The 23,733-nt window shown below is 42.7% G+C and overlaps 1 protein-coding gene across 1 annotated transcript in view; it reads left to right on the top strand.

Moving 5' to 3' along the window:
- The first annotated feature begins 1,141 nt into the window (after window positions 1–1,141).
- The window catches only part of NCAPG2 (non-SMC condensin II complex subunit G2), an 89,274-nt gene continuing 66,682 nt past the window's right edge, over window positions 1,142–23,733 (top strand). The window contains exons 1-7 of the mRNA XM_075827407.1: window positions 1,142–1,259; window positions 8,004–8,087; window positions 8,294–8,482; window positions 9,346–9,460; window positions 16,109–16,266; window positions 18,762–18,896; window positions 23,301–23,395. Of these exons, the coding sequence (XP_075683522.1) occupies window positions 8,010–8,087; window positions 8,294–8,482; window positions 9,346–9,460; window positions 16,109–16,266; window positions 18,762–18,896; window positions 23,301–23,395 (770 nt within the window). The 5' untranslated portion in view covers window positions 1,142–1,259; window positions 8,004–8,009. The remainder of the gene's footprint in view (window positions 1,260–8,003; window positions 8,088–8,293; window positions 8,483–9,345; window positions 9,461–16,108; window positions 16,267–18,761; window positions 18,897–23,300; window positions 23,396–23,733) is intronic.

The raw sequence follows: 23,733 nt of genomic DNA, 5'->3' as shown, positions 1-23,733 counted from the left end.
ATGGGACATTGTTGGATTTTTAGCAATCACAATATTGTGGCAGCATTAAATGGCATTTACATGTGTGATTTTATGCAACCCCATAGAGATACATTAGTAACAATATCGCACTGCAATTGCATTAGTGCGATCATGACGGTTTAGTCGCCGAGGAGCCCGGACCTCTTAATACAAATCTTCTTCAACCATATTCACCTATAAGTATTGAAAACCATGTACTCCCCAACAAGTAAGAATACGGCCATGTTCTCACAGTATTTAGGGGAGGCTGAATCTGTTTTCCAGGCTGATTTTGGATGCAGATTCTAGAATGCAAATGACGTTTTTGGCAAAAAAAACCAAAAAACAGGACTCAAGGCATTTAGCGTTATTTTCAGCTTTCCATTGTTTCAATTGGAATTTGTGGCGCTGGTTCTGCGCCAGGGAAGGCCGGCTGGCTTTATTTTTTCAGCGCCGCTAATTTAGTTTCAGCGAGATGAAAAATCGAACTGTATAAACTACGGTGCTGATTCCATTGAAAGCATTGGGAGCCAGAAGAAAAGTGTTTTCTACGCTGATTTTGACGCAAAAAAAAAATAAACCGCCGGCATCAGCGTGCAAAAAGCGCTGCGTAAACCTGGCCTAATTGGGAATGACGTTTTGAAATCCAAACTTATTCCAGCAATACTTTGGATTCGCGTTATTGTCTCCAGATTTGGGCCTAGGCTCCTTAGCGCTATGCCACGTGTGATTTGTGAGCCACGTCTGGCAGCAGAGCGGAGGAAACTAATGTGATTTCTGCAAAAGTTGAATTTTTGGCGAGTGCGAAGTCATGGACGCAAGACACCTCATATACACAAGCGTTCCTGTAGGTGCGATATCACACAGAATTGCAATGCAATTTATCATACCTGCGCATTCATCGCCCGATAAAACGCTGTTAAACATGATCTCACAGCTGTGCACACAAATAGTAGTGGAGCGCATCACATATGGAGACTGTACATTACACATACACTGTATAATACCGGTCCCATAGTATGTATTTTTTTTTTTCATATATCACTCAGCATTATTGATAGGCGTTACATGAGCACTGACAACCGATGGTTTCCATGGTGCCCAAACCAAAACAGAAAGTGCTGGGCTGCGTTCCTTCTAGCGTGATGACGCACTTCCGGCAAGCTGGCGGGCGGGCTATGGGAATTTGAATTGCGTACCGGGCGGGAATTACATGAGTAAGACGGCGCTGTACATAAGACGGAACGGGGATTGAGGCCGTGAGTATTCGGTGTCGTGAGCATAGAGGAGTGTTTATGTGGCAGCGCAGGGGTGCGTGGTATGCGGCTTCCCTGCTATTAGTGTTCTGCGGTATCGCATACTGTACGTCCCGGCTGTTCTATTAGCAAGCCTACTAGTTGATGGACTACAAGTCCCAGCTGGTTCAGGGCCTCCGGTAACATCACACAGCCGGTCTGTACATAGTGTGGATAATCTTTGTGACTGTGATTACGATCTGTCCTGCTTCATAGACTGATCCAATGTAACTTCTCATGGAAAGACTAGTCCGGATAACCCAGCTCTTCAATGCACTAGATACGTGGCGTTTGCCTCTTTATTGTAGGACCTCCTGTGGTCTTTGCTGCATGCTCTTCATAAGCTGGACTGCGCTTGCTTTTTAACCCCATAAAACAATCTATTATAGTGTTTTGTGTAACTTTGTAATTTGGTTTTTTATTAAAAATTAGTTTAACTTTTTCAGACACCGCTTCTATGTATCCTGGATACATAGAAGCTGTATAGCATGCTGAAACCTGAATCCGTCAGATCAGTGGGACTGATGGTTTCGGTGACAGCGGGTCCTGTGTCTCTGACATGCAGGATCCACCCGTTATCGATCACATCGATGTTCATAACAAATGTGATCGATAACCGGTGGATCCCGCGTGTGAGACACACAACCTGCTGGGACACTGATCTGACGGATTCCTGTTTCAGCGCACTATACAGCTTCTATGTATCCAGGATACATAGAAGCTTTGTATGAAAAAGTAAAAATTATGAAAAAAAAAAAAGTGAAACAACACTATAATACAATGTTTTATAAGAAAGAAAAAAACCCGCTTCAGAGGTTTACACAGCCTTTCAAATCAATCACGAATACTACATGAAGACTCGGTGTAGCCCTGGCCTTATGTTATTTAGCCTACACTTGACAAATCCCAGGGGCCGGGTGGCTCTTTTTGGCTGTTTTCTCTTGGATGTCTGTGGAAGTCCCAGGACCAGTACTAGATAAGTAAATTAATGCATTTACTGAAAAGAATATTTTCTTTTCTTTACGTGGTTCAGACTATGAGACCACTTTCACACAGCAGTATTTTGCATTAGTATGTAGAAGCCAAAACCAGCATTGGAAAATCCACGTAAAAAGTATAATGGAAAGATTTGACCCTTTTCTGTGTAGGACCCACGCTTGGTTTTGGCTTCCAAATACTGAAGCAAAATACTGCAGTGTGAAAGAGGTCTAGGGCAGTGTTCAGACACTGCATATTTGTTGCTAGCTTTCGGTGCAGATTCTAAGAAACGACAGTACGATGCAAGTGAACAGGGTTTAAAAAAAAAAACATTCAGGCACAGCTGAAATCTCCGGATCAGTACAAGATAAGTAATATCATGTATTTACATCTTTCTGCGCAGATTAATTCTATATGTAAACTGTGAAATTAAGATCAAAGGTGCCAAAGAAGTGCAGTAAAGTCACCCTGGTCCTGCATGTGCCCAAAAGATTTCCCCAGCTTTCTCTTCCTCTCTGCTTTGCTATCAACCCCATGATGCTTCAGCACAGCATCACATGACTAGCTAAAGACCATACCATTTCTGCATGCTGGGGGACACTGTGATTATCATTCCCTCAATATTCTCCTAAATAAGCTGAGAACCCATACGTTTTCTAACAGGGAGGCTGCACTATATTCTTCTACATTACACCGGTGTGACAGGAACCTGTCTAAGTATCAGTGACAGCTGATGATAGAAGTTTCTGCCCCCCTCCTGTTCAAAACCAGTGTGGTACAGGAACTGCTGAAGCCTGTGATGGGTGACACATTGATCTCCATAGACTCAAGCGTGTCACCGAGCCTGATTCACACTGCTGCTAAGCAACCGTCCCAGTCTGATGTATAGAGGTAGAAGCAGCAAGAAAAATAACCGGTGCGAGACTCACCCATGGAGGGGGAAAGTTTAATTTTGGCTGGAGTGTCCCTTTAAACAACTGTCAGACGAATGCTTGTTCATCCGACAGTCCTTTTCCCCGACTGTCCAGAAACATGCTGCTTGATACGTCCAAGGGTTCATGTTTATTTAAATGGGGAGAGGGGAATATTGGAATGGGCCGCTGCAAGACACCACTGGAGGAGGCTCATCCAACTTTCCCTTATCCTTCTCTTCCATACACATTAGATCTACCAATCCTGATGAAATTGTCAGGTTCAGTCGAGCTTTGTCTAATGTGTACGTGCACCTTCACTCACAGGTCTTATCAGCAGCATCGCTCCTGACCGGAGCTATAACTACTAGGGAAGCATCGAGGGATCGATACTATTTAGATACCGTGCACCCTGAAAAGGTTCAATACCGTCATTTTAAGTATTTCGATACTAAGCTGTGTGACCGCACAGCTTAGTATTGAAATAAATGAAGAGAACGTGGCGCACACACTGTACAGCACCCGCAATGTTCTCTTCTTTCGGCGAGCGTCCCGCTCGTCAAGAATGCTGGCCGCGTCACATGAGGAGGAAGGAACGCCCCTCCTTCCGTTCTCTACTGCCACCAATCATAAGCTGAGAAAGGGGATAGGAGGGGAAAGTTGCGAGCGGCACAGGCCTCCTGATGACGCGCCTGTGTCGCTCGCGCTGCAGTATACAGTGACAGACCAGTCCCAGGCAGGTATTAGAGCAGAGTAAAAACTGAAATAAAGGCACTAGTATTTTTTGCAGCCAGCACTGAGGAACGTTGGGGTTAATGTGACCCACGTTAACCCCAATGTTGCCATTATGTGAGGGAAATGATGAAGTCACTTATCATTAATGTGAGGCAGAAAGTGTTATGAATTTACTACCGCTATATGCCTCACATTAATAGTTATTAACCCCATCATGTACCTCATACATTAACCCAATGTTGCCCATTACAACTGTGAGCAAGGTACTTGATGGAATCACTATAATGAATATAATGGGCACCATTGGGTTAATGTGTGAGGGAAAAGATGTGGTTAATTCACATGGCTTTATTCGGAGCGTGAGATACAGACCATGTGTCGCCTGCTCCTCCTGGATCCAACATACTATAATACTATAGAGCCGTGCGGGAATAAAAGAGCCTGTCTTTTTTTTATTTATTTTTTATTTCCGGACCAAATGTCATCAGTTTTCCCTCCTTGCTCTGGCCCCAAATGCGTGAGTAGTAGTTTGTATGGGAGCACGGCACGAAAATGCGGCCCGTGGACAGGCGGCCGTGCCCGCAACCGCGGGCTGTTATTACGGGCACGGACGTGTGCATGAGGCCTGAATTGAATTACTGAAATAAATTAAGGCCCCATGCACACGAACGTGCATTTGCGGCCGCAATTTCCCCGAAAATCCACGGGAGAATTGCGGCCCCATTCATTCCTATGGGGCTATCCACACGACAATGGTTTCCAGAAAGAACGGGCAAGTCTTATTACGGCCGTGTTCTGCAGTCCAGGCTCATAGCAAACAATGGCCGCTGCCATGTGCACTGCCCGCGATTTACGGGCGGCTTGCGGGTGACACTCCGTCCCTGGCCAACCCGAAAATGGCTGCCGTGCACATGGCTACGGTCGTGTGCGTGATGCCTTACTTTTTGATAATCTACTAGTCCTTCTTAATGAATTAGAATATCAGTACAAGAGAGGATTTGGTCATGTTCGGGAGAGGGCCTGACTCCAAACCAGGAAGGGAATCGGGATGCTGAAGGACCCAGCTGATGGCTAAAATAAGTTGGTGAGCCCTGCTGCTCCCGCAAAAAATGTAAACCGCAAGTTTGAAGGAGAGAACCCCTTTAAGCAGGCCATACACTTTTTGCTACAAGTTGATTGAGGCAGCTGTTTTTGAAGGGATCGACTGACAATCGTTTTGTATAGGGTCAGCCAGACTGTCTCCGATAGGGTAAAGAGGGATCGGGCATGTTGGTTTTGGGAAAGATAAGCTCCTGCCAAAAAGGTCTGACAGTGGCTTATTCCCAACTTCCCATTTACATAAACATATATGTTCAAACGATCTTCTATTGTAAAGTTGGGAGAAATAACGATCGGCCTAACATTTGGGCGACCGCTATCTCAGAAACCATTGAGACCCCCTTGAGCCGCCAGTATGGCTCATAGGTCTCATCAATGGCCCGTGTGTGGAGAATGTCCTCTTTCTAATTTCTAAGACTAATATGAATGAACATTTTCATCAACTCTTCAGGTTTTCATACACAGCGTTGACGCCGCATATATTGTGAGATTGGCTTCATGTTTTTGAATGTTGCGTACAATATTAGTCATATTACAGGATAAAAACTCACCCACAAACATTGTTTTTAAACAATTTGCTCTTTCTGTGGCAAAACTGATGTGAAGGCAGTGAATTCTGTTAGTCATGATCTAGTTGAATATTATGTATGACGTGAGTTTGAAAACGTGCGGAGGAGGTCTATGAACATGTCTTATTGTATTCTGTTCAGACTATTCAGTCACTTCAGGACAGTCCAGCTGGTCTCCTGGAGGCGTCGTTGTGCTGGCGTTATACAGGTCTCCGAGCAGAGCAGGAAAGTCTCGCACATAGCCAGACGTCTGATGGGCAGGAGTGGCACTGCCACACAAATAATCACCTTCATAGCTGATCTCTGCTGATAAATAGAAGTGCTGTAGATGTCACATGTAAACTGATTGTTCAGGATAGGATAGAGGGGAGATGCCGAGCTCGAGGAAATATATATATATATATATATATATATATATATATATATATACATATATATATATATATACACACACACTATGGTTCAAAAGTTTAGGGTCACTTAGAAATTTCCTTATTTTTGAAAGAAAAGCACAGTTTTTTTCAATGAAGAGAACATTAAATTAATCAGAAATACACTCTATACATTGTTAATGTGCTAAATGACTATTCTAGCTGCAAAAGTCTGGTTTTGAATGCAATATCCACATAGGTGTATAGAGGCCCATTTCCAGCAACCATCACTCCAGTGTTCTAATGGTACATTGTGTTTGCTAACTGTGTTAGAAGGCTAATAGATGATTAGAAAACACTTGAAAACCCTTGTGCAATTATGTTAGCACCGCTGTAAACAGTTTTGCTGTTTAGAGGAGCTATAAAACTGACCTTCCTTTGAGCTAGTTGAGAATCTGGAGCATTACATTTGTGGGTTCGATTAAACTCTCCAAATGGCTAAAAAAAGAGAGCTTTCATGTGAAACTCGACAGTCTATTCTTGTTCTTAGAAATGAAGGCTATTCCATGCGAGAAATTGCCAAGAAACTGAAGATTTCCTACAACGGTGTGTACTACTCCCTTCAGAGGACAGCACAAACAGGCTCTAACCAGAGTAGAAAGAGAAGTGGGAGGCCCCGCTGCACAACTGAGCAACAAGACAAGTACATTAGAGTCTCTAGTTTGAGAAATAGACGCCTCACAGATCCTCAACTGGCAGCTTCATTAAATAGTACCCGCAAAACGCCAGTGTCAACGTCTACAGTGAAGAGGCGACTCCGGGATGCTGGCCTTCAGGGCAGAGTGGCAAAGAAAAAGCCATATCTGAGACTGGCTAATAAAAGGAAAAGATTAATATGGGCAAAAGCACACAGACATTGGACAGAGGAAGATTGGAAAAAAGTGTTATGGACAGGAATCGAAGTTTGAGGTGTTTGGATCACACAGAAGAACATTTGTGGGACGCAGAACAACAGAAAAGATGCTGGAAGAGTGCCTGACGCCATCTGTCAAGCATGGCGGAGGTAATGTGATGGTCTGGGGTTGCTTTGGTGCTGGTAAAGTGGGAGATTTGTACAAGGTAAAAGGGATTTTGAATAAGGAAGGCTATCACTCCATTTTGCAATGCCATGCCATACCCTGTGGACAGCGCTTGATTGGAGCCAATTTCATCCTACAACAGGACAATGACCCAAAGCACACCTCCAAATTATGCAAGAACTATTTAGGGAAGAAGCAAGCAGCTGGTATTCTATCTGTAATGGAGTGACCAGCGCAGTCACCAGATCTCAACCCCATAGAGCTGTTGTGGGAGCAGCTTGACCGTATGGTACGCAAGAAGTGCCCATCAAGCCAATCCAACTTGTGGGAGGGCCTTCTGGAAGCATGGGGTGAAATTTCTCCCGATTACCTCAGCAAATTAACAGCTAGAATGCCAAAGGTCTGCAATGCTGTAATTGCTGCAAATGGAGAATTCTTTGACGAAAGCAAAGTTTGAAGGAGAAAATTATTATTTCAAATAAAAATCATTATTTCTAAGCTTGTCAATGTCTTGAATATATTTTCTAGTCATTTTGCAACTCATTTGATAAATATAAGTGTGAGTTTTCATGGAAAACACAAAATTGTCTGGGTGACCCCAAACTTTTGAACGGTAGTATGTATGTATGTATGTGTGTGTGTATATATATATATATATGTGTGTGTGTGTGTGTTTTTAATACGTTAACATTTTTTTCTTAAATTTGAATGTGGCTCACCAGTTATAAAAGGGAACCGCTGGTATAGGGGAATTTATCAAGTGCTTCTGACCACAAGTACATTCTTCAGTATATGCATTGAATATATTTGCCTTTTTAATGTATTGTATGGTTTTCTCCTGCTAATATGGTAGATTATGCTTGAGACCATAAGAAAAATAATGTCCTTTGGGTTAAATGTTACTACAGTGTTTTTTGAGGTATCTTCACAAATCTAATGTAATCTTCCTTTTATTTGGTGTTGACAGGTTACAATGTCAAAGCGTAATGCTTTTCTACGGGCCACAGGGACGGAGTCGGTAGAACAATTTCTAAAGTTCATCGAGCTACATGTAAGTTCTGCACTATTGATAAGGTATTAGTGATTAAATAATGTGAGCTATATATATATATATATGGGGCTGAGCTGCGATACCAGACACTACCCATGGTCAAGAATGGCCGGATGGGAAAATAACCAGTCTCATTTAGTCGTCATTAGAAGCTTTTCAGGCTCCTTTTTTTTATTTATTTTTTTATTGAAAATTACATTTCACAGAAAGATCCCACTGATCCTTTTGATCTAAATGAATTACTGCAAGAGTTACCAAGAAAACAGAAAGAAGAATTATGGCAGAAGCTGAAGACTTTGCTGGCAGACACTTTAGTGGCAAATCCGGTGGAATCCTGGAATAGACTAGATGATGAAAGTGATGACGACATGGAAGTGGAAGGAGCTTCAGATGTGGTAAATGAAGACGTGTTTTAACCTTGTTTAGCATACGTTTAGTTAATTCTAAGTACTATGTACTCCATATTATGGCCAATATTTATGGTAGATATTTACTCATCTGTAAACTACTTGGCTATCATCTTCCTAATATGTTACAAGCCCAATAACGTTCTTTATCTGCGATCACTACTTATGGCTTTCCTGCTATCGGTCAGCAGTTTACAGATTGTTTTATAGCCATCAATAATCTGGATCCCATTCGCAAAGTGCAGTCTTCCATAAGATGGAGCCTATAGACCTCGCCTGCATGTTGTCATAAGATTACCTATACAACAAGCTTTATGACAATAGCAGTACATTAGGGCAGCATTATTCAATTCTTGGAGGGATTATTTTCTTTGGACTGAGACCCGCACTGATCGCTAACACGAAAAGGCGAAGCACTCGGGGGAGTGTGAGCCGCTTTGTTTCTGATCGGCTTTTCTCGGAAAGCCGAGCAATTGGTGTACAGGCTCAATAGAAAGCGTTTAGTTTTAACGATTGGTGGGGGTCTCAGTGATTGGGCCCCCACCAATCAAAGTTTTTTTTTTTTTTAAAGTTTAGTTACCCTTTAAAGGGAAAAGTGAAGGGAATGGATATGTCTTAATGACATACATTGTCAATGTCTGCATTCGGTCTCAGCAGAAGTGAGTACCTGGCTACATGAGTGGACAAAATCGAATAATGACACTCGTGTTTCTTCATGTACGGAAGTCAAACACTCCTGCTGCTGGTGAGACACTTCGTATTTTATACTTAGTGTATCCATCATTTGTAACATATATGCTTTAATATAATTACGAGAATACTCCGTAATAATCTGTTTCTGATCTTCTTAGAAACACACAATGGATGTTGTATATGGAGTGACAACCGTTGCCACAGTTTCTGTGTCTGTAATAGATGGTGACATAACTTACGGAGCACTCCTGGAATGCGCTGCCATTCTCAACGGTACGTTTTTTTTTCATTTTGTTGAGCCGTAGTAAGTGACAAAATTTACAATTGATAATCAAGAAACCACATGATGAATAACAGAATTAATGTTAATTATGTTCAAGCTTCGACAACCCTTACTCATTTGAACGGTTCCCCCGGCAATAAGTTGCTGGGACTGCTTGCGGTCATTTTTTATTGCTGGTGGAAGTTGCAAACAATATCCCATCAGGACAAAGCAGGGAAACCTTTAGAAAAAAACTAAAATGTCCCCTAACAATAAGGTGATCGCAAAGTGCTCCACTGCTGGGGACCCTTAGCTATCATTGGTCAATTTTCCTTGAGCGCCATCTTGGGAAATGAAGCATTGACACAGTTCCCATTGGAACAGGGCTGTGCTTGTAATGCATGGAGATGTTGGGTCCTCCGCAGCGAGATCCAATCTTTGTACACACTCCACTGTGGTTAGTAGTTGTGGGTCATGAATTGGGAACCTCTTAACTTATAATTTCCTAATAGTGTATTTAAAAATGGGTAGACCATATTCTAATAAAATGACTAGCTTTTATTAGAAATATAGTCCATTAAAAATAGGTAACGATTCTTACTTATATGTAGTCTTTTTCTCTGGTGAGGTGGTGAACTCATCTGCCTTATGTTCGCAGGACTACAGCTATGTCGACAGAAAAATAAAAAAGTTACAGCTCTTTGGTCATTGGGGCCTAAAATAGGCTGGTCACTAAAAGGTTGACAACTAAGAATAAATAAATAAAATATATAACTAAATAAATATAAAAAGAACCCATAAGGCATTAACCAATCTTCCCTAAAAAGGAAAAATTCCCTCCTGATCCCAAGTGGCAATCTGACTGGATCAACAAGTTGGAAGCTAGAATTGTCTAATACGTCTTGGTACGCTGAAGCATTAAGATTTCATTAGAACTAAGGGGCCTAGGCGAAACCTTTGAAAAACTACCCCATAGCATTATCCCTCCTCTACCAAACATTGCAGCTGGCACAATGAGGTCAGGCAGGTGACATTCTCCTGCCATTCCCCAAACCCTGACTCGTCCATCAGACTACAGATAGAGAAGGTAAATCGTCACTCCACAGAACACGTCTCCACTGCTCCAAAGTCCAGGGCCGGTGTGCTTTAAACCACTCCATCCGACGCTTGGCATTGTGCTTGGTGAAGTGGCAGTTGCATACAACAGCTCGGCCATGGAAACCTATGCCGTGAAGCTCTCAGGAGCACAGTTTTTGTGCAAATGTTATAGACGGGAGGTTTGGAGCTCTGCAGTTATTGAGTCAGCAGAGCGTTTGTAACTTTTATGCATTATACACCTCAGTACTCGCTGATCCCGCTCTGTAACTTTTATGCATTATACACCTCAGTACTCGCTGATCCCGCTCTGTAACTTTTATGCATTATACACCTCAGTACTCGCTGATCCCGCTCTGTAACTTTTATGCATTATACACCTCAGTACTCGGTGATCCCGCTCTGTAACTTTTATGCATTATACACCTCAGCACTCGGTGATCCCGCTCTGTAACTTTTATGCATTATACACCTCAGTACTCGGTGATCCCGCTCTGTAACTTTTATGCATTATACACCTCAGTACTCGGTGATCCCGCTCTGTAACTTTTATGCATTATACTCCTCAGTACTCGGTGATCCCGCTCTGTAACTTTTATGCATTATACACCCCAGTACTCGGTGATCCCGCTCTGTAACTTTTATGCATTATACACCTCAGTACTCGGTGGTCCCGCTCTGTAACTTTTATGCATTATACACCTCAGTACTCGGTGATCCCGCTCTGTAACTTTTATGCATTATACACCTCAGTACTCGGTGATCCCGCTCTGTAACTTTTATGCATTATACACCTCAGTACTCGGTGATCCCGCTCTGTAACTTTTATGCATTATACACCTCAGTACTCGGTGATCCCGCTCTGTAACTTTTATGCATTATACACCTCAGTACTCGGTGATCCCGCTCTGTAACTTTTATGCATTATACTCCTCAGTACTCGGTGATCCCGCTCTGTAACTTTTATGCATTATACACCTCAGTACTCGGTGATCCCGCTCTGTAACTTTTATGCATTATACACCTCAGTACTCGGTGATCCCGCTGTGTAACTTTTATGCATTATACACCTCAGTACTCGGTGATCCCGCTGTGTAACTTTTATGCATTATACACCTCAGCACTCGGTGATCCCGCTCTGTAACTTTTATGCATTATACACCTCAGTACTCGCTGATCCCGCTCTGTAACTTTTTTTTTTCTTATTCAAAAATTTTTATTGAGTTTCAAAACACAAAATTACACAACATAGTGGAGGGAAGGCCTCCACACCATAAATGGAACCGACAAACAAGGTCAGTGGACCAAATCAAAAACAAATCAGAACAACAACAAAGAAGAGAAATCAATCAATAATGTGCATCACATCTCAATAGGAAGGACACTGCGCAGTATACAACAGTAGCATGGAGAATTCTTACAGCAACACATCAGGAGGCACAGTGAGGCCACTTAATTCAAACAGAGAGGGAGCGGCACATTACCCTAGACAGGGGAAGAGAAAGTATAGAAAAAGGTCCCCAGAGGGGGAGGAGTAGGAGGGAGGGGAGAGGACAAGGGGATCCTGGACTCCGATTCTGGGGTATTCTGGGTGAAAAAACATCAGCCAGCAAGCGTCACAGTACATTTCACAAGAGCATAGGCCAACTCAGGTTACAGCCGTGAGGTAGGAAGGAGAAGAAAGAAACACTATCCAAGGATACCACGTAGATGTGTATTTTACCACAGCTGCCGGAGAGTGAGCCACCAGGTGTTCCATTCGCTGTATCGCGGCAACTTCCTGAAACCACTCATCTAATGTTGGAGGTATTGCCGTTTTCCACCTGCGCGGGATCACTGACTTTGCTGCCTGAAGGAGGTGTCTAACTAGTGAGCTTTTATAAACTTGTATTGGCATCGGGAACATGAATAAAAGAGCTGCTTCCGGAGAGTTGGGGACAGAGACTCCAGTAACCTCCAATATCAATTTAAGTACCGCATCCCAAAAACTCCTCAACAAGGGGCAACTCCACCAAACATGAGACATACAACCTCCTACATCACCACAACGCCAACAATTGTCAGGCATAGATGGATACCATTTATGAAGCGCAGCCGGGACCCGGTACCATCTAGATACTATTTTGTAGCTAGTTTCTTGGGCCCTAGTGGCTATAGATGCTTTTTGTGAGAGGGAGAAACATCGCTTCCATTGTGCGTCAGTAAATGTAGTATGCAATTCTCTCTCCCAGGCCCCGCAGAAGGAGGGGAGTTGTTGGGAACGCTGTGAAAGGAGTAACTTATATATCGTGGATATGATATGGGTAGGGGGCTGGGTGGAGACACATAGGCGCTCAAAGTCCGTCAACAACCGGTGAAGATGTGCGCGTCGCTTAACCGCTCCATAAAAGTGCTTTAACTGGGCATATTCATATATACGGCGAGTGGAGGGCACAGCATCGGGGCAGATGGATGTTAGAGGGAGAAGAGAGGAAGCGGAGAGAACCTGGGCAAAATACATGGGATTGGTGGACGGCCTGCCTAGGAAGGAGCGACCAGCCTTACCAGCAGGAAAGGCTGGATTGTCTGTGATTGGAGTTAAAGGACCCAGGGGGTCTATAAGCGTACTTTCAGGTCCTAAGGACCTCAATACCAGAAGGGTATGATGGACCACAAAGGAGGTTTGAGTCGGTCTGTTCCCGGGCAGGGTCCACGGCAGGGATGATAGGGTACTGGGACATAGTTGTTGAGCCAAACGGACCCATAGTTTTGATTCACGGTTATGAAAAAAATCTAAAACACGTGCGTGAGTTGATGCTAGATAGTAGAGCCTACAATCCGGCAGACCAACCCCACCCGTACCCCTGGAGCGAGTCAGAAGAGCCCGGCTCAGACGTGGGCGACCAGTCGGCCAAATGAAGGAGCCGAAGCAACGCTGAAGCCGCAACCAATAGAAGGATGGGATAGAGATGGGGATCTCGCTCTGTAACTTTTATGCATTATACACCTCAGTACTCGGTGATCCCGCTCTGTAACTTTTATGCATTATACACCTCAGCACTCGGTGATCCCGCTCTGTAACTGTTATGCATTATACACCTCAGTACTCGCTGATCCCGCTCTGTAACTTTTATGCATTATACACCTCAGTACTCGCTGATCCCGCTCTGTAACTTTTATGCATTATACACCTCAGTACTCGGTGGTCCCGCTCTGTAACTTTTATGCATTATACACCTCAGTACTCGCTGATCCCGCTCTGTAACTTTTATGCATTATACACCTCAGCACTCGGTGATCCCGCTCTGTAACTTTTATGCATTATACACCTCAGTACTCGCTGATCCCGCTCTGTAACTTTTATGCATTATACACCTCAGTACTCGGTGGTCCCGCTCTGTAACTTTTATGCATTATACACCTCAGTACTCGGTGATCCCGCTCTGTAACTTTTATGCATTATACACCTCAGTACTCGGTGATCCCGCTCTGTAACTTTTATGCATTATACACCTCAGCACTCGGTGATCCCGCTCTGTAACTGTTATGCATTATACACCTCAGCACTCGGTGATCCCGCTCTGTAACTTTTATGCATTATACACCTCAGTACTCGGTGATCCCGCTCTGTAACTTTTATGCATTATACACCTCAGCACTCGGTGATCCCGCTCTGTAACTTTTATGCATTATACACCTCAGCACTCGGTGATCCCGCTCTGTAAATTTTATGCATTATACACCTCAGCACTCGGTGATCCCGCTCTGTAACTTTTATGCATTATACACCTCAGTACTCGGTGATCCCGCTCTGTAACTGTTATGCATTATACACCTCAGTACTCGGTGATCCCGCTCTGTAACTTTTATGCATTATACACCTCAGCACTCGGTGATCCCGCTCTGTAACTTTTATGCATTATACACCTCAGTACTCGGTGATCCCGCTCTGTAACTGTTATGCATTATACACCTCAGTACTCGGTGATCCCGCTCAGTAACTTTTATGCATTATACTCCTCAGCACTCGGTGATCCCGCTCTGTAAATTTTATGCATTATACACCTCAGTACTCGCTGATCCCGCTCTGTAACGTTTCGCTGTGGTTCCTAACCGCTTCCACTTTGCAGTAATACCACTCACAGTTGATTTGTGGAATATCTAGGTGAAGAAATTCCACAAACTGACCTGTTACAATGGTGGCAGCCTAATACAGGACCACGCTTGAAGTTAGTGAGCTCTTTAGAACGACCTATTCTTTCACAAATGTTTGTAAAGGCGACTGCATGGCGAGGTGCTGGATTCTATACACCTGTGGCAATTGGACTGAATGAAGCAACTGAATTCAATAATTAGGAGGTGTGTCCCAATACCTTTGTCTATATAGTGTATTTCGTTAAGCACATTGCTCCGTTCCTTCTATAGACCGCTTCAATGCTGGGTGCCGTCTTGACGCTTCTCCCCATATTCAGTAGAGCTGCTTTTTATACAGGCCAGAAAGAGCTGAAAATAAAGAGAGTGAGGAAACGGCACAGGTGATCTGACAGGACATTGGCAAGGACCTGCTTTTTAACACCTTCCCGACCGCCCACTGTCTTTTGACGTCAGGCGGTGCAGGTGCTTAGTCTACAGGGACGTCTTTTGGCGTCGCTGTAGATCAGGCTGGTGAGCGCTCGTGTGAGCGCTCATCCTCTAAGCAGGAGCTGTAACTAACAGCTCCTGATCTTAGAGCAGCCTCCTGAACACAGCTGGGGTCGGCACACATTCGGACCCCAGCTGTTTAACCCTTTGATTACCGCGGTCCATGACCGCGGCATGATCAAAGGGAATTCCCCTCTTTGATTGCATCACCGGGATTCCGGTGATGCGATCAAACACCGAGGAATCCCTCTGGAGTCAGCCCTGGGGACCTACAAAGGACCCCAGGGCTGTCTGTTCCGTTTCCCTGCTGTTCGGGCACACTATGTGCTGCCCGATCAGCAGCCTGTGTCATAGTGACACAGTGTAATGTATTAGCGTACAGGAGTATGCTAATACATTACAAGTAAAAAATAAAGTTACAAATAAAGTTATCCCTTGATGGGATTAAAAAAAGTAACAAAATAAATAAAAAAAAAGTCCCAAAAAGAGTCTTTATTTTGCATAAAATACATTTTATTGCCCCTACACTAAATAAAAACAAAAAACCTACACATATTAGGTATCTACATGACCGTAATAACCTGAAGAATTAATCTAATGGGTTGTTTAGCGTGAAACGTGAACGGGATAAAAAATAAACCAAAAAAAACTATTCAGAGAATCGCTTTTTCCTATATTTCCTGATTTACCCCCAAACTGTTGGGAAAAAAAAAAATACTATTTCTCTCGCATAAAACAAGGCCTCATATAGCCACGTCAATGAAAAAATAAAAAAGTTATGGCTGCTGAAGCGCAGAGAGGCAAAAACAGAAAAATTTAGCTGGTCATTAAGGTCTTTTCAGGCCCAGTCATTAAGGGGTTAACTACTATTAATTAAATAGTTTTCTTTCATTAATATTTCCTGATTATCTGCTTGCTGGCACTAACGTTATACTTATTTTTAGGACTTTTGGGAGTTTTGCCAACATCGGAATCCAGGGTGCGTGTTGCCATCCAGCGTCTTTGTGAAGCCTGGTGGGAAAAGGGACTGGAAGGGAAGGAGGAGTTTGGAAAATCGGCTATTGCTCTGCTGCTAGCAAAGTCTCTTGATAGAAAGTGTGTGGTAGGTAGCAATTGTGGAAGTCTTCATACACACACACACACACACACACACACACACACACACACACACACACACACACACACACACACACACACACACACACACCTAGTTGTATAGTGAGCATTTTAACCCCACAGTTTTTTTGCTGAATTTATTGGCGTTAGTCTGTGAAAATTAAAATCTACATTTCTTCTGAAGAAACAGACATTTTTAATTTTTGCAAGGAATAAAGGAGAAAAAGCACCCCAAAATTTGTAAAGAAATTTATCCTGATTACGGCAATACCCCATATGTGGTCATAAACTCATATTTAAACACATTACAGCCCTCAGAAGGGAAGGAGCGCCATTTGGGTTTTGGAGCTCAAATTTTGCTATAATGGTTTTCGGTGCCATGTCCCATTTGCAACGCCCTGGAGGTACCAAAACAGCGGAAACCCCCCAAAAGTGACCCCATTCACTATCCGAATCCAAGAGAGCAAATGCCTCTTCAGTGATATATAACTTGCGTGACATTTTTTTACGTTTTTTTTTTTTTACTTATTTTTTTGTAACAGTTTTAATAAAAGTAACAAAGAAAAAGTCCACTAATCCATTGATCAGTAAATTTATGAACAACCCTAAGGCCCTGTTCACACTGAGTTTTTTTACGAGTTTTTCGGCGCGGAAAGCGCTCCGCAAAACTCGTCAAAAACTGGCCAAAAATGTCTCCGATTTGATTTCAATGGGAGTTGGACGAGCTTTTTTACCGTGAGCAAAAAAAGGCATCGCGGTAAAAAGAAGCGACATGACCTATCTTGAGGCGGTTTCCGCCTCCAAAACCCCATTTCAATCAGTCAGGAGGGTAAAAAAACGAGTGTTTTGACGAGTTTTTGTCAAACCACTGTGCAAAAAACGTCTGGAGCAGTTTTTGCAGGAGGAATCACTGCAAAAAACTCTGTGTGAACACAGCCTAACAATGAATCAATGTATTTTAGAATTTACAGACGTGTAAAATATATGAAGGGATTTCTATAAGTATATGTGTGTATACGTATATATTACATGTACGTATATATCTATATGATGTTATGTGCTGTTCAATTTTTGTTGTGTTTTTGGTATCCATATATGTGGGGTTAGTGACTGCCTCCACTTGTTGTTCTTGCACTCCTCCCACTCTGCCCTGGGTGATTTTAATCAGTTCAATGCTGGATCCTACCATCCCCAGGTATATATGTAGGCTTAGTTCCAGTTCTGGGTGTATGTGCAGCGTAGGTTCCCACCTTACAGAGGTCGCCTTGTCGTGGCAGGTGGGCTAACACTTTTTGATCAAAATGTGCACTAAGAACCTCCCTATTTGTAGGTAGATTTAGCTTTAGTGCATATCTATTTATATTTAGTGGTTTAGGTGGCATTAGTGTTGCAGGGTGCTGTCGCCATTTTTTTATATCTGCTATATGATGTTATAGATATATAACATCCCTAATTATTAATTTTTAGTATTAACAAATGTCAAATATATGTCTATATATAATATGTATTACGTGTGTGTGTGTGTGTATATATATATATATATATATATATATATATATATATAATATAGACTTGTGTATATATATGTATATATATAATATAGACGTGTGTGTGTGTATATATATATATATATATATACATACATTATAAGCCCTAATTGATTATTAATGAACTAATTAATTGTCCTAGTCTGAGTACTATCTACCTGAACTATAACTAGCTGCCTACACTAAACTATCTATGTGGAGGTGTTTTTTGTGTGTTTTTCACAGTCATTGTGTCTTTATATGAGACGCACAGCTTCTTCTCCCCCACTGTCTCAGAACGATCTGACAGGGAGGGAGGAGAAACATTGTAACAAACAGCCCGTAAGTTGGTTGTTGCAACAAACTTTGCTGTGAACACCATGATAGCTTTATCATGGTGTTCACGTCATCGGGACCGGCATCAATCCGGTCCTGATGTCTTCTCTCAGCACTTAGGCTGCTAGTAGCAGCGTATGCTGAGAGATTCAGGGCATAGGGAGAGCGCTGTGCACTCTGTTCTGACAGCCCGTGGATTAACGGGCTGCAGGACAAAATCCCAGCATGGCCGTTAATCTACGTGCGCTGGTCGTGAAGGGGTTAACTTGCTCTTTTTATTTTTGACTGGGCAAGTACGTAGCCCGGTACCAGGGCGGATAAATTACTAAAGAGCGAAAATTACATTCATCAGCTGATGAATCAATCTTACACACGTTACAGCTCCAGTGTAGTCGATAAGCACCCATGTCTATAAAGTTTACGGCCCAGGGTCTGTTGTATGTACGTGTTACATAACATGACGGGATTCAGTTCCAGACCCTTTTTTTTTGGATGGCTTCATTTGCACCAGTACGCTGATCTCTGTTAAATTGACATTGGCATTTCAACACTTCACTTTGAGATATTGAACCAGAATTAAAAATTAGTTTTGTAACTTTAAAAACCTTCCTTTTAACAGGTCGCAGACATTACTCGCTTGTGGCAACTGCATTCATCTCTTCTGAGCTTTGATTACAATTCGGCTGAAAGCAGTGAAGTGAAGGATTTATTACTCCAGTGTTTTATGAGTATTAACCACATTAAAAGAGAAGAGGTAATCCTGTCTCTCTAACGCACTGTAATGCCAATTATTTAGTTTCTAATCATAATGTCTATATGTTTAGACCGTAATATACATACGTTTTTCTTTATCGCTTTTTCGATTGAATTTTAAATGTGTCGTGTTTATATTTACAGCTATGTCTGCTTATTGGACATTAAGCTGTAGGCAATCACTTTAACCTGTTGGAAACAAGGATATATCAGCAGCACTGGACAAAAAGATATAGGTTGGGTGCAAGCCTCTTAGGTCACAGTCCAATGACCCCTCAGTATACGTAAAAGGAAAGTGAGGCAGCACTACCAAGTTTGTGAAAAAAATTATCCGTTTATTCCACTCGTGTGCGACGTTTCTACTCAGTGTGAGCCTTTCTCAAGCATGCAGCTTGAGCTGAAACGTCGCACACGAGTGGAATAAATGGATCATTTTTTTCACAAATTTGGTAGTGCTGCCTCACTTTCCTTTTACTTTAATGTTTTATGGTCAAGTAAGGATGTTTCGGTACTAAACTACCATAATTGTTACTGCTTTTACACATTTAAGTGCACCAATATGAATGATTAGTTTAGGCTTATATACATTTATTAGAAATTTGTGTATGAATTGTAATGCTTCATTTTAGTTAAAGGCTATTTACACCTTTGAAAACTTTGGTTTGTTTTTTTATTTATGAAAGTGTGTATCAGTGTGTTTGGTGCAACTTTGTAATTACATTTTATTAAAAATTATTTTTACTCTTTGAGATATATCTGCTTTGTATCCTATATACAGAGCAGCTGTATCTTGCGCTATGACCTGTATCCGCCAGGTCAGTGGCACTGACTGTGGTTCAGTGACAGTGGGTGTTGCCTGTTTCTGACCCGCAGGATCGAGCTGTTATGGATCACATCTGAGTTCATAACTTAGACGTAGCCGATAACGGGTAGATCCCGCATGTCAGATATACGCAGGACCCGCTGTCACTGAACCCATCAGTCCTGCGGACTTGAGGGATACAGGTCTCAGCGCAAGATACAGCTGCTCTGTATACAGGATACAAAACAGCTGTATCTCAAAAATATATATATTTTTTTAATAAAATGTAATTACAAAGTTGCACTAATCACACTGATAGACATTTTTTTATATAAAAAAAAAAACAACTTTTCAAATTTGTACATAGCCTTTAAACTAAAGGTCTGGTTTAAATGTCTTCTGGATGTTGTTGGGACCACCTGGTCCTCCCCCAACATGTCTCATCAGCTTGGAGCTCACAGATATTTCTGTTTCTCTGCTATTCTGTTGAATTGATATCAGTAAAACTGCACATGTATTGTACAATTTAGTTGCAAGAGATAGTTTCTCGTCCGTGCCATTTGGGGACACAGAGATGAACGTGGGGTATAGTTGCTGCCACTAGGAGGCGGACACTAAGTGAAAAGTGTTAGCTCCTCCTGCAGGCACTGAGCTAAATCCGTTTATAGCTTAGCAGAGCCACCTCGGCTCGTCAACTTTTTCTTTTTCTGCCCTTTAGCCAGGAATACAGGCCTGACTAGATTTCCCTGTTACCACCGATTTTTGATTCCCCCTCCCAAAATTCCACTGACACCTCCTTCCAAGACTTCCGTCTTTTTTCTTTTCTGTATGTTCATTCCCTTCTCTGAGGGAGTGATCGTACCGGTTCCCCATCAGGAATGTTTTACGGGTTTCTGTTCAGACCTCTTTATGGTCCCCAAAAGGAAGGTACCGTTCGACCAGTATTGGATTTGAAGCGCCTCAACAAGCACGTCAAACTTCAGCTCTTCCCGACTGAATCCTTGAGGTCAGTGATGGCGTCGATGGAACAAGAGGAGTTCTTATTCTCGATGGACAGCAAGGATGCGTACTCCACATCCCGATTTACAAGTTTTACCAACAGTATCTTTGCCTTGTCATCCTGGAGGACCACTACCAGTTTGTAGCCCTCCTTCTTAGACTGGCAACAGCACCACAAATGATCTTGAAGGTTCTCTCAACAGTTACAGCCCTTCTTTACTCTTATAGTTGTGGCCATACCTTACCTGGATGAGGACATGCTAAATGCTCTGTCCCTGCAGGCCATCCTGGATAATCTTTGAATCGCTCTGGACACGTTCTCCTGCTTTGGCTGGACAATAAACCGCTCCAAATCGTCTCAAGCCGCATTTCAGTCCTTGCCTTTCCTCTGGATGTGTTTTGAAATAGCTCAGGTCAGGATTCTTCTTCCGTGGGAGAAGATCCGGTCTATCCAGGGCTCCCATCTGGTCTCCATTTGGCATTGCATAAGAGTTATGGGACTAATTTCCCAACTGCACCCTTCAGCAGGCGGTACTGGCTCATTGGGACAAGTTCATGTTGTCTTTAGGTCACTCCACTCTTCTGCTCCTTTCAGCCCGACAATTGCTCAGGTGGTGGCAGCTCTTGACTCAACTTGACTGGGGCGCTACTTCCTTTCTTTCCAGCAGAAGGTTCTGACGATGGACACCTATCAGTCTTAATCAGTTAAGGGTGTATAATCCGCTCATGAGTTATCTGTCCCAATAAAATTTCTCGCAAGGTGCACTCTTCCAACTGAGTTTAGTTGCGCTTCCTTTAATTGCGTGGCTGTTGAAGCTGCCCTACTAAGAATTCCGGGTTTGTCTAAGCGGGTTATCCAAACAAAGCTGAAATCTAGGAAGCTGTCATCATGCTGAATTTACCGCCCTACTTGGAAAGCTATTTTCCACTGGTGTGAAAAGAGGCAGCTACAACCGATGCAGTTTTCTGTTTATCGCATTCTCGCCTTCCTCGAGGAGGGTCTCAGTATGGGCCTGGCTCACAGCTCCCTCAAAGGTCAAGTTCTGGCGGCAAAGTCAAAGGTCTGCACTTTTTACAGGGAGTAGCACATGTGGTTCCTTTCTACCGCTAGCCCTCGGTTCCTTAGGACCTAAGCTGGTGCCTGAGGTGATTCAGGCTTTCCCATTTGAGCCTCTCGACAGCAGTTTACCCCGTTTCCTGTTTTGGAAGATTATCTTTCTGGTGGCCATTCACTCCATTCACGTGTCTTTAAAAATTTTTATTTTTCACCAAGACAATTCCTTCATTCCTACCAAAAGTGGTGTCCCCTTTCTACCCTAATGAGGACAGGACATTCTTCTGTCCTCTCTTTGCTAAATTCCTTCGCAGCCAAGCGAGAGGACTCTTCACAAGCTGGACCTGGTTCACAACTTACGCATCTATCTGGTCCAGACCTTATTGTTCCATCACTCCGTCTCACTTTGTTATTCTTGAGGGCCACAGGCAAGGAATGTCACCTTCCAAAACCACCATATCCCGATACATTCGGGCAACTTTTGATGAGGTATACCAGTCTAAGGGCAGAGCTGCCTTTTGAGGTAACGGCCCATTCCACTAGAGCGATGGGTGATTTTAAAACCGCTTCAGCTCTACAGGTGTTATAAAACTGCTACTTGGTCTTATCTTCACACCTTTTCGAAAATTTACAGGGTGCATATTTTAGCAGCCTCTGGCGCCTTTCTGGGTTTCATAGCTTTGCAGATGACGTTTCATTGAATGCAGTGGATTTATTCTGTTATTTGCCCACCACTAGGGACTGCTTTGGACAGTCCAACCGTTATCACGGTGTCTCCCAATAACCAGGACGACAAAAATAGATTTTTGTTAATCTACGTAAAATTATTTTCTCGTCATCGGAGCACACCGCATTGTGCCCCCTTTTTTGGGGTAAAATGACCACCTTCTCACAGGCAGTTTTTTCCTCAGGTTCTCACATGATTATTATGTTTACTGTTCCTGTTGCATTTGCATTTTTGCTTCTATTGCTTTTGTCCAAAACTGATTTAGCTCAGTGCCTACAGTAGTAATAGCGGTAGGTGGAGCTAACACTTTTCACTTAGTGTCTGCCTCCTAGTGGCAGCAGTTTTACCCCCACGGTCATCTCTGTCCCCCAATGCACGTGATGAAAAAAGGATTTTATGGTGCGTAACAAAAATCCATTTATTTCTGCAGATGACGGTATGGATTATCTGAGCTTTGGTCTCCTCTCTTCTGGCTGTCAGATGGCTAATGACCCCTTCACTCATGCTATCTTATGATATCTCAATGACCTTTTAACAAAGAATTAACTTTAATCCGGACCCTTACTTTAGATAAGGAAACTTTTAACCGTTGAACAATATGAGTTAGGATAAAGAAAACGTAAAAACTTTGTAGATGAAAAATTAGGCTTTACATTAACATAATGTAACATAGAGGATAATTCTGGGTGGAATATTTTGTGGCATTGTACGTCTACTGCTACCGCCTGGTAATTTTATTTTTCCCATATATATTTTAGATCTACAATTCTTGAATTTGTTAGTAATTTGTAATTTTTTTTATTTCTTTTTCTTTTGATAATAGGGACAGAGATTTCTCAGCTTTCTTTTCAGCTGGGATGTCAACTTCATTAAGATGATCCATGAAACCATCAAAAATCAACTGCAGTGTTTTCCAAAGTATGTTGTTTTATTGCTGTTGTTTTCATACTTTGACGGAATGCTTTTGAGACACACGCACCTTCTTTTATTCTTATCGATCAAATTTATAAGAGGGCGAGCAGCTTCCAGACAGTCAGAAAGAAAACAAATCCCCTAAGGGCCAGTTCACACAGAGTTTTTTTGACGCGAAAACCGCGTTGGAAAACGGCCGAAAATGCCTCCCATTGATTTCAATGGGAGGCGGAGGCGTTTTTTCCCGCGAGCGAAAAAACTGGCTCGCTGGAAAAAGAAAGGACATGCCCTATCTTCGGGCCTTTACGCCTCTATCCTCCCATTGACATCATTGGGAGGCAGAG

Source organism: Rhinoderma darwinii, chromosome 5 (assembly GCF_050947455.1).
Source record: "Rhinoderma darwinii isolate aRhiDar2 chromosome 5, aRhiDar2.hap1, whole genome shotgun sequence".
Classification (NCBI taxonomy): Eukaryota; Metazoa; Chordata; class Amphibia; order Anura; family Rhinodermatidae; genus Rhinoderma; species Rhinoderma darwinii.
Note: the sequence above shows the minus strand (reverse complement) of the source record. Positions and strands in the feature narration are given on the sequence as shown.